Raw genomic sequence first — 12,390 nt, 5'->3', positions numbered from 1 at the left:
GCTGTATGGTATCATGTACCCAGAAAAAATGATTACGTTTGATTAATGTTCATGTTAAAGGTTAAATAACTGTTAATAGTTATCCTCCCTATCCGTGTGGAAGTGGTAAGTTTTTGGCTATTTCAGTTTAAAGGAAATAACTTGAAGGCTACCGTTTAGGTCGCTAGCTCTCTAGTTTGCGAGTTAGCATGTGTCTCAAGGCCCTGCAGTTGCGCAATATGTTGTAAATAAAAAAGTATAAATGTGACTATAGTCGTGTTTTGTCATGTCTACAGGGCTCTAATAATGCTTTGTTCATTTTAATCTGGAAAAAATAATTTGTCTACCCACCAACTATATGTGGTTTATTATTTGCCGTTTTATTATTATTATATTTAGTTATTACTGATTGATTGATTTTCTTTATTCTTGATTTGTTTATTTATTTTTCATCTTATTTTGTGCAGAAAAATAAAAATGAAAAAGATATTTGAGAGCAGTGGAATGTTTTATCAGAGCTTCTATTGTAGAAAATCAGAACCAAAGCACTGAAAAAGTTTGTATATTTTTCTGTTTTTAATAAATGCTTTTTTTTTTTTTTTTTTTTGGAAAACCTGATGCGGCCCTAGCTCCAGTGGCCCCTAGGTAAATTGAGTTTGAGACCCCAGCTTTATGTTGACATTTCCAACCCATTCAGGACTTCATTCTTATTTTTCCCCCAAAATTTATTATGTTATTTTCTTGCTAAATGAACTAATTCCATTCTGTATTAACACTAATAGGCTCCAAAGTCCTGTGCGGGGGCTGTTTGCGTCATGTGGCTCAATTTTCATTGGCATTCAACACAAGCATGGCCTCACATGAGAACAATTAGAAACTCATTGCTTTGTCACCTGTTATACAAAGCTAGTTTAAATAAAGTTAACTACATAGTTGACCTACATTGCATTCATTTTCAAATGCAATTAAGGTAAATAATATCATTTTTCCTATATGTGGGCCTTGGTGGAAAAGGTCTCCACACCCCTGTGTCTCCACACCTCTATACATTATGTATGAAAACACTGTTGACTTCTATATGAGCAGCCTTTTTATACGATTTAGACCATCATCCTTCATTTTTTTTTAAATTTCATGACTTCAAGACTAATAGGCTCCCCTTTAAGTGCTAATTTGTTTGTCTGCCTGTTTCCTCCTCCCCCCTCTAGCGTCACCTTGCTTGCAGGGAGTGGCGAACACTGCTCTCTCCTGCCAGGCTGCACTGCTGCACTGAGGAAGATGAAAGAAGAGGAGGGCGACCTTGTCATGTGTCACCTCCTCCCCATGTCATGTGCAGTGCACACACACACACACATGTCTGCGTGCATGCATGCATGCATACATACATACAGACCCCCAACATGGATGCACACATTCATCATTGAAAATTTGGGGCAGCAGAGTCACATTCCTGGGAGGAGGAGAGCGTCATTCAATGGTATTTTAATCTGTGACCACAGAAGACCACTTTCCCTGCTTCTTACCCCCAGTTTAAGAATCCCTGCTCGAAAGGAAGGATTTTATTTTGGTGATAGCCGGAGGAATATTATTTTATGGATTTATTGTAACATTACAAAATTAAACCTCCCACAGCTTCACATGTGAAATAAAAACAATTATAAAACAAGTCCAGAAACCTTGTATAGACAAAAAGGCATTCTATAGTGTAACTGTACAAATCATTTTGAATAAGTATTCATTTATTCTGGTTTTATGTTTGTTCGTTTTATGATTTGTTTATAAAGTGGTCTAAAATTATACCTATTTTTGCACAAAACATGTCCAAGAGACAATGAGGAATCATTTTTAAATGTTTTCGAACTCCTGCACGCCTACGGAGTCTTGTCATCATGAAGCATTTTGAAAATATCATCTATATGCTTTTAATGCTTTTCCAGCATTAAGGCCTGATGATCGCTGCGCTGCAACATTCATTATTAAACGTTTTGAAGACCACAAAGTGAGCGACATCAATGGACAGAACAGAAGGAAAACACAGCAACAACAACAACAAAGGTGTGAAGATACAGCAATTAAAAGCGCTTATCTGTGTTTTTTTTTCCCATTTCTATTCCTTTTGTTTTCATGGTTATTATATTACTTTTGGATTTAAGTAAAGAAGAAAATATGTATAAATGAAAGGAATTAAATATGCAAGCAATAGAAGAGACACATTAGAAACAGGCGCCCAAAACAGTCCACCACCACAACATGCAGCACCCCATCCTGGGACTTTACCAAGAGATGTTAGCTCAAAGCTGGGGTTAGTAAGCTCCAGGAGGCCCCGGCTGCTGGATGGAGCTGGTAGAGGGACCTCCAGGGCTAGGGGGTTAGTAGGCATGGCGGACGTAGACGCGGTTGCAGTAACAGGCTCATCCTGGTCATCGGCATCACCAACATGAAAGCGCTCCTCCTCATCCTCACCATTTTTACCATCCGCACCCTCATCGCTATGACAACCTTCTTCTCCATCCACAACATCTGTTGAAGTGTCGGTGAGACAGCACGTGGGGAAAAATGAGGAAAGTGGTTAAAGAGAAGAGCCAAAGAAGAAAAGTCAGTGCAGGCATGAAGAAAGACAGGAAGGAGAAGGCTTGGTTAACAACATTGAAAAATATATGAAACATAAAAAGATTACAAAGCATTGTTAGATTCTACAGTCATATGTGCTCAGCCTATGGATGTATCTCAAATGGAGTACTTCCATCAGTATGTTCCAATCAGCTTGGAGGTGATATTCTGCAGTTAGCATCTTGCTTGTAAATAAAGTCATTTTGCTCATTTAATACACAACTTTTGCATGTAGGATTAACTAGCAAACACTGTTGTGTATATATATATCTACTGTATATATGTCTATATATATATATATATATATATATATATATATATATATACGCACACATATCTATGGTTGCTTTGGTGCCATTGCTCGATTCAATCAAGTCATTCTCTCAATAGCCACGTATACATGGACCCAAATATTCAAATTCCATTCAGGTTATTTGCTCAAACGAAAAAAATTTAACCTTTGTATACACCTCATTCTTTCAGCGAATGCTGTATATGTTCTTCGATTTTAAAAAACTGGAGGCGAACAATCGGCACTGGACTGCTGCGGAAAGTTTGTTTTTGATTCAAACTAAATTTCAAGACTGGACACACGAAAAACTGGCAATACGGAGTTATTCCAACAAGTGAAAGAAAAACTCGAGGAAGTCGGTATCACGTGATGTTGGTGTTTACGCTTTACTGCGCATGCCCCATTGACTATTCGGGTTGATTATAGCGGCGCATGTAGACACGCGATTGGAATATTCCTTTCCATGTATACCATTGCTTTTGGAAAGGTCATTCAGAAAGAGAAAAACTCCTCATGTAAACGTGGCTAACATCAGGGCAAAAGTCATAGTATTTTAGATCAACAAAGATGGGTAACCCGGAAGAGATATCAGATGTACAAAGGGTGGATTACGCGTTTCCCAGCATTTTGTACATGTGATTTAATACCCCACCGTACCGCACACTAAATCCAGCATGCTTTGCAACACCCAGTCAAATATCAAGCTGAAAGGAGAGTGACAATAACAGCATTTCCTGTTTTCCTCTTCCTTCCTCTCATTTGCTAGCTGCAATGTGGAGCGAGCTAGCAAGTGGCAACTGGCCGGGGTCTAATTAAAGAACATTGGAGTCGGAAAGTTTCTTTGCAGGCGAAAACATGGAAGGTGGGGGGCAGGTCGAGTTGCATTAAAGGAGTGTGAATGCCGGAGAGAGAGAGAGAGAGAGCGAGAGACTAGGATTAGCCGTTCTGCTCGGCAGGCCTTGTGTAACACAGCCCACAGCACTCCTCCCACCTCCTTCTCCCCATCTCCTTTTTTTTAATGAGATCAACAATTAGTCTGATTCCAAAAAAGCTCAAGGAGCAAATAAATCAATAGCTACTCTCAGCCAGATGCTGCTGACCTCGCTGCTGGTTATGCAGTTATATTCCTCTTCTGAGGAAAAACAGGATTCAGGATTCTTCTTTCATTGTCCTTGATACTCATGATGCAACACTCACCTGTCGCTCATCTTTCATTAACATGCAACACGCACAAAAACACGCACACCCTCCACAGTACAAGCAAATAGGGGGTTTAACGCATCTGACACAAATGACGACAAAAGGGCTCAATAACGGTCATTATCAAAATAACCCCCAATTTGTGGAAAATGGAAAGCAGTGGGACGTGTGTGCGGCAACATTTCATTGAGCCAACGGGCCACTATTAGGAGCGTTTGGCTATTCCAAGTGTAAATTGGCTTCACAATGTGTTGTGTTGATTAACAATTACTGGCTGATGGAGACCCACGGTCTGGTGCAAAATGACATTTTGTTTTCCTCTGAGGATTAGCAGGACCCCTTTAGAGAGTGTAATGGAAGTGTGTGGATGATGGAGGATGTGAGTGTTAAGAAGGTTGCTTGTGTGACTTTTATTTTCTTAAAACAGTTAGGCGGTCACTGGGAGTAGTGCTGCGTCTCAAATGGCACACATGCATACTTAAAGTTGACAGTGTTTTCTGTGTGGAAGGGCATTCACTAGTGTGGGTGGATCGATGGAAATATCCATTATATCAATGATACAAAAACATTGTCATCTTGCCCTTTGTTAAAAAGCAGAGATGAAGAAGGTGGTACTCAATGTCAAATTTGGTGCACTCAGTATACTTAATGAAGTGCACTGACCGGAGTAGTCAATTTGAGACACCATAGTAATTATGAATGTGTGTGTGTGTGTGTGTGTGTGTGTGTGTGTGTGTGTGTGTGTGTATGCTGACCTCGAGCTAGGCCACCCCTGCCGCCTTTGGCTCTGCCGGTGCCAGACACATCCAGGCTCATGTCAGACATCTTGACTCCGGAGCGGGCCTCAGCTATCAGCTGTCGAGCTCGCTCTCTGAGCTGTCTCCGCCTCTCGGCATCCCGCTCCTCCAAAAAAAAAAAAAAAAACAACACAAAAACATTTTAATGTTTACATTTGATTGTTTGCAGTCATGACTAGAGAACAACATCATAAAAAAAATCAACAAGCAGGCAAGAAGCCATCTTTGGATCCTTAGATCCTTTGTCTGTTATTCATCCTATGTAGTCAATTAATTACTGATAATAATAATAAATAAATCAAATGGACCATGTCTACATCATCATGGTTCTTTAGTGTTTATGGGAGTTTGCCCAACCAACCATTTGACCATGTTCCTCAAGGAACTCTTGGAGGAAGACCCCATTAGCATAAGGTACCAGACCACCCAATTTAGGCAATTTGCTCGAGTTGATATGAGATGGCTATGAGATGTCTCCCAAACATCTGGGGAGGTGTTCAGGGCACTTTTGACCAAGTAGGAGGACACGTTGAGAAACATCTTGGATAAGACCTTGGATAAGCGTACGGACGAATAGTCTATTTCAGCCAGTCTCACCCAGACCCTAGCTCCAGTGGCCCCCAAGTAAATTGTGTTTGAGACCCCTGGTCTATTTATTATGATTATTACACAGTATATTGTCTTTTATTAAGATTACTGTTAAAATATCCTCTCCCCATCTCTTCTCGTTTCCGTGGACCCAATCTCCTGCCTCCTTTCATCTCCTGAGTTGGCTGTCTCGTGTAAAAGTTACATATATGAAGCTATTGCTTCAAAGTTGGGGTGAATGTGCTTGACAATCTACTTATAATGTAACGACACAGACTCGACAAAATCCTTATGACGTGAAAACATAATCAAAATGAATACACACAAGCACTATCTAGGCACTACACACAAAGTATTGAGCCATGGTCATCACAGTAATGGCAGAAATGACATTTTTGCGCCGATCCAATCTGATCTTACTGATAGCATAGATCCCCGGCTGACACGCCAAACACACACACTCACACACACACACACACGCTGTGAGAGCAAACAGGTGAACGTAAATAATGACCATCCCAACAAGCACACATTCACTTTGCAGCAGTGGCATCCTGTTGTCATTGTGGGAGTGACGGCACAATGATGTTGAGGTAAAACCCTGCAAGCGTCATTTAAAGCTTGCGTAAACTACACTGCAGTACGCAAGCACACAAATGTGTCCCTCACTTAAAGCCAAAGCACACAAGACATGCGCTGCAAACGGCACCGCAAAAGATACAACCTCAAGGGACTAACGAAGAAGTTCTTCTGTGTAACTCTTCTCCCTCCCTGTGGTTTCCTGTTAATCAGGCTTCTCCATATTGAGGCAGGGCTTTTCGGGCTGGCCCTATTCAAGAAGGCATTTATCCATTAACAAAACAAGCAGCGCCCACTAATGAGCTACATCTCTCCATTTCCATGTCAATTGTTTGTTTGTAGCCATTGTTGCGCTGGGACAATGAGGTTGTATTGTAAATGGCAGCAACTTTAATGCACTCTGTCTGTGTGTGTGTGTGTGTGCGCGCATGTGTGTGTGTGTGTGTGTGTGCCCAAGGGGATGCTCGAAGGGAGATGGGAACACACCTTTAAAAGATAATGATAAAGAGACAGAGGAAAATAGATAATTAAGAATTAAAAGTCTGAAATGAGTACTGAAGTTTTAAAAAAAAATTGTGGATTGTTTTGGTGACAATACACATTTTATTTAGGTAAATATCACTCTTTTAAATTTCAAATGTACACATTAATTTAAATAACAATTTGCATGAAAAAGTTCAAAACAAGCTTCATTGAAAGTAATGATATAAAATGGTTTACATCAGGGGTCTCAAACACGCGGCACGCAGGACACTAGTTTGAGGCCCCCGCCTTGATATGAAAGTTTAATGTTAGTGCGGCCCGCGCAAGTTTGATATGGATGCTGTATGGTATCATGTACCCAGAAAAAATTATTACGTTTGATTAATGTTCATGTTAAAGGTTAAATAACTGTTAATAGTTATCCTCCCTATCCATGTGGAAGTGGTAAGTTTTTGGCTATTTAAGTTTAAAGGAAATAACTTGAAGGCTACCGTTTAGGTCGCTAGCTCTCTAGTTTGCAAGTTAGCATGTGTCTCAAGACCCTGCAGGAAAACCTGATGCGGCCCAGCCTTTCCCAGACCCTAGCTTCAGTGGCCCCCAGGTAAATTGACTTTGAGACCCCTGGTTTACATGGACACAAAACACAAAAAGGTTAACATGAAACTAATTTGGTGCTACAACGATGGGGACTGCAAACAATTATGCAAGGAGTGTGGCTGTGTGTAGTGCCAGGACATTTGGTTTTTAGCTAGCCTTTGTAAATTATACACAAGTAATAACCAACAATAAGTGTCTGAGATGATCCTAAAGGCACTGTAGATGCACTATGGCAGTTCTTTCTAATGTTTGTAAAGTAGGTCACATATTTTACATTAAACAAATCTCAAAATCTCAAGCCCCACCACCAAACAAAAAACTTTTTTTATTATAATCATGCACTATGGCATCCCACTGGGCTCCATTTTATGCCCTCTATTAATTTGCATGCATATAAAATAGTAGAACTAAAATATTAGTAAACTAAATACTTCCATTGCCACAGACATATTGTTGTTTTAGTCACGTCTTTACTTCCGCTGAAGCAGAAAACCTGATGTAAGCAGATTCCTAAACTAACCAGAGACAACAGCCTAGCAAGAGTAGTACAACTAGGCTGACTGCAACATAAGTTCATGAATAAACATGACTTGTCTTTCCCAGGCTATTTGTCATTTTTGCATTCCCTTGCAAAAAAAAAAGATATGACTTTCTTAGCCCTTTGTAATTATCTTGCATTTTACTGTTTTTCATGCCGTTTGTCAGCCTCCTTTTATAAATGTAATATGATAAATGGTAATGTCACAGGCGGGCCTTCTGGCAATGGACTGATTGCAGATAGGACCAGGACAGGACCACTCGTGTAATTGCAGCTGTGTAGCAATAAGCATACAGCTTTGTGCCCCCAAACACCCTGAAAAACACCCCACTAAATTTTTTGGTTGGACGTTCCAGGGACAGCAATGGGGAAATTGACTGTGTCTATCCAGAGGCTAGGATTAACACTATAGAAAAATGCATGTGACTAGCGCCAAGCTCAGTCAGCTATAAAGCCGCTGATTAGAAAATATGAGAATGTGTATTGGTACGGAGGAGAGGTGCGCTGTATTGTAAAGGACAACATGTTATCTAGGATGAAATGTCTCCGGATGCAAGTATACCGGGGAGGCCTTTGTACTTTCACTCGGAAAACCACTGATTCAAAAAAAAAAAAAAGACTCCAAGACAATGTCGGGTCTAATAAGTTATTATACAGAAGAAAGGTGCAAGGTGTTTTGGATCTTTTTCAGTTGCACTGAATACTTGGGAATGTTTGAATAAAACGTAAACCTCTTCCAGGTTGGAATGTACAATAGACATCTGACTAAAATAGGAAAATAGCAAAGACGTTTAATTCATTGGAACACACCTTAGGAAACTAACACTAACCTCCCAGCTACATAATAAAGGCCAAGGAAAAAAAGTGGAAAAAAAGGATGAGAGAAGCTGGTTGTCCGTGGGAAGTACAGCTACAAGAATGGAAACATACGGAGAAAAGAGACATTCTCTTTCGGAAAAGGCACCAGCAAGAACAATCATGTCTGCCATTGACTGCTGGGCACCTCCAGGGGAAGAGGGGTTGAACGCTTGACTGCGAGACTGAGACACAGGGCTCCACAGTGGGCTTGGCGTCTCGGTGAAGACCCCCTCTCTGCTCTGGAGGTTTGTTTTTTTTTTTTCTTTTTAGAAACAGGTTTGTCACCTTGGTTGCTCTTTTTCTGTGCAAGGAGAACGAGGGAGGGCGGGCACGCACCGCTGGTCATGTACAGAGAGCTGGCGTGGGCACACGGTGATGCCACACACACACACAATCACTATCTGAAAAGGGGGTTTGCCAACCTCCCAGATAGCCAGCCAGTCTGGGAGCTAGTCATGCAGGTCCAGACATTTGTCATGACAGGCTAATTCACAGTCAAGAGGTGCTTTAGGTCTCTATCTTGCCCGGCCACACGCACTAAAGAGCAGCAGAACACACACACACACACTTACAGAAGCTTCCACAATGCCATTCCACAGTTTCCAGCAACACAATAATGACTCAAGCATGATGGAGGTACACAAACAGTTGGCTGAGTTATCTGTTGGTTCATCACTGACAACTATTGCACTGCAAAATAAACAGGAAAGTCTTTTTTTTTTTAAACCACCAATGCTTCATGTTTCTATTTCTTGGGACCATAACATTTTAATTCTTAAATTATGTGATGTTAGTAATGCTAACATGTAGCCATCTAGCACCAGAATGTCAGATAAGGGTGGGGACATGTGACGTAACGAAGTCTCCCAAAAGCCAGACCATACCATTTTAAGAAGTTTTTGGAGGTGAAACACAAGACAAGTAAGAACAATGACAAGACAAATAACATCCTTTGGCTCCCTTGAAACATACATTATGTAAATCATTGTTACTATTATGAATACACTCTGTGAGGGGTGTCCAAAAGGGCCGCTGAAAAATCAAAACAATGTTCGAGGAGCCTTTGATAATTTACATTGTATAAACCAGGTAGATATGCTCAGTTATATATATATATACACACACACATATATATATATATATATATACACATATATATATACACACACGTATATATATATTATAGCAACGACACATCATCAGTAGGGTAAAACTAACTTGTCTCACGACGGTCTAAAATGAAAAATTAATAAATAAATTAAAAATAAATTAATTTAAAAAACTATATATATATATATATAAATTTTTATTTGACTTTTACAAATATTTTGACTCATAATTTTGTGTCCTGATTATAATGCTCTAAAGTAAATGCTCCTAAAATATTCTAAAATTAAAAATAAATTAATTAATTAAAAATAAATTTAAAAAGCCTATATATACATATATATATATAATTTTATTTTACTTTTACAAATATTTTGACTCATAATTTTTTGTCCTGATTATAATGCCCCTAAAGTAAATGCTCCTAAAATATTCTCATAAAATGACGTCCACTGTTGTCATAAGTTTACAACCCTTTTGTCAAGCCCCCCCGGTTACACAATAATTGCACATTGCTGTCTTCCAGTGTTTCCACTGATAAATATTTCCACACAGTGGATATCTTGTGATGAAAAGTTGATTCTGTTCCATGTTCGTCTACCAGCTGACTGCCCACTGTGGAATGGATTTCCTGAACGGAGGTGTGTCGAGACACAGCCAGCTAGCAGAGCAGCCCGGCAGGTGCTTATGGAGTCATTTCAGCAGACAAAGCACGGACATGGCCGCATCGGAAATCGCCGCAGGGGATATGGATTCCGATTGGACTCTATCCTTTTCAAATGTGTGTTCAGTACACAGAAATCCTACATGTTGGCAAGTCAGACATATCTTCAGTTCAGGAAACAACTAGATTGTGCATGCATCCACAATTGCAGGAAGTGAAATAAGCACCAGCCAATAATTTCTTATCAAGTTCTCCAAAAGCTCATTTTTTAAGTACACAAACCTATGTTTGCGTACACTTTTTTAAAATATCAGTGTTGGAGTGGCTATACCCTGGTTCTCTCTTTAGCAACATCATCCTGTTCTGCATGATCCAGCGTCACCGCTAATGTAACACTGCTGACATATTTACAAATGCTAAATGTCCAGAAATAAACTACTTTCCTGAATTGCTCCCTCATTTTTTTTTGAGAAAGGAGCAGCGGGGGGAGAAAAAAAGGGGAGAGGGACAGAAAGGGAGCTTATCGGCTGCCTCCAGACGGAGTGCGCGGATCAATGGGCGCGCAGGGCCCACAGCGATCAATGCATTTGATAAAGAATTAAAGAAGAGCCCACTGTACATGGCTATCAAAGAGCCAGGACATGGCCTAATTATGAATGTGACGGGTGCGCGTCCATGATAGGGGGTGTGTGTGTTCGTTTATTTGAGCATAAATATCTTATACATTTGAGATTTGACAGCCTGCTGTTTACACGTGTGAAAATTGACTTGGGAGTGTTTGCTGGGAGTCAATACTTGAATTTAACCACGTTTGGGAATAGCGGATGATCTGTTGATCTTTGGCAGAGTGGTTGCAAATGTGACGTCAGGCTATTATTTGTTATGCTCGTCCAGACAAAAAGCCCACAGATTGAGACAAATTGTTGTTTTCCCCTTTAACTCCTGTTTAACTGCGGTGTTGTGTGTCCGCATGTACTGTATGTGTGTGTGTGCATGAAGAACAAAGAGCACTTGTGCAGCAGGACAGGTAGAACAGGATGCATGGAGACTGACATACAAACATGTCAGTGACAGGCGAGTAAGATGGGAAGGTTTTGCCCTTCACATAATTGCTGTTGAGAGGGGAGGGGAAATAAACAAACAGAAGTTGAACTTTGTGTAGCAGTGCGCGCTTCAGGTAGCATGTCGCTACACGTGCGTGCGTGTGTCTACAAAATATCGACATCACATCACTGTCGATGGACTACATGTCACTGTGGATGTTTAAGCAATGGTGCAGAATGGTACGTTTAAAGAGAGTACAGTAATATATACAGTATATGCTGTTGATGTGTTCAAGTCAAAATAAAGTTATTGAAGAGCGGCAGAGTCTGTGAGGACGCTATTGTGGCACTGTCTGCCGTCATAACAGATGGCTTGACATGATTATTAATGATGGAAAAAAAATTTTGCACCTTAACACTAATTCTGACGGCCATAATAAATACAGTATATGATAAATGATGGAAAAGTTGATAGTTGACAGAAACATTGAGAAGATTGCTGAAATGTAAGTGACGGACTCACTTTTGGGAGATAATATAAAGTGTATACATTGAAAAAGACTAAAAATAAAGTAATGATGCAAAGACATGGAGTACCTTTGTTAAATGGAGGTAGCAAAGAATTATATTTAAAAAAAAACGGCACACTCATTTAAATTGGTTTTGGGCCGCGGAGAGCTGAAAGGTGAACCTAAAACATTTGACATTTTCTCTCTTGGAGAGGTGGAAGTGATTGGGTCAAAGATGAACAGCAGGCATGCCAGTGTGTGTGTGTGTGTGTGTGTTACTGCTTTCTTCTCTGATGGCTTGATCAGCTCTTGTGATGCAATGTAGAAAGCTGCATTTCTCATTGCTCATTAACACACACACACGCACACGCACACGCACACGCACACGCACACACACACACACACACACACGCACACACACACGTTTGGAGACCGCCTTTGATCTCTCCTCCGGCCAATTCAGCCACGACACATCTCCACACACTCCAACACACACAGTGCAAAGGAACTCCCCAGCAAACTATTTAGTTTCATTAGGGGCAGATG

At 40.3% G+C, this 12,390-nt stretch overlaps 1 protein-coding gene across 4 annotated transcripts in view; it reads right to left on the bottom strand.

The window, feature by feature from the left end:
* The window catches only part of ehbp1 (EH domain binding protein 1), a 119,209-nt gene that overhangs the window by 36,484 nt on the left and 70,335 nt on the right, over positions 1–12,390 (bottom strand). For 3 of the 4 annotated variants that reach the window (XM_058058175.2, XM_058058176.2, XM_058058179.2), the window contains 2 exons: positions 4,837–4,984; positions 2,257–2,499 (listed from right to left, as the gene is read on the bottom strand). In XM_058058175.2, the coding sequence (XP_057914158.2) occupies positions 2,257–2,499; positions 4,837–4,984 (391 nt within the window). The remainder of the gene's footprint in view (positions 1–2,256; positions 2,500–4,836; positions 4,985–12,390) is intronic. The other variant, XM_058058180.2, reaches the window with a different exon arrangement.

This window comes from Doryrhamphus excisus, linkage group LG20, assembly GCF_037039965.1.
Source record: "Doryrhamphus excisus strain RoL-2023G ecotype Guam linkage group LG20, RoL_Dexc_Guam_v1.1, whole genome shotgun sequence".
Taxonomy (NCBI): domain Eukaryota; kingdom Metazoa; phylum Chordata; class Actinopteri; order Syngnathiformes; family Syngnathidae; genus Doryrhamphus; species Doryrhamphus excisus.
The sequence above is the reverse complement of the archived record's forward strand: the minus strand, read 5'-3'. Positions and strand labels throughout refer to the sequence as shown.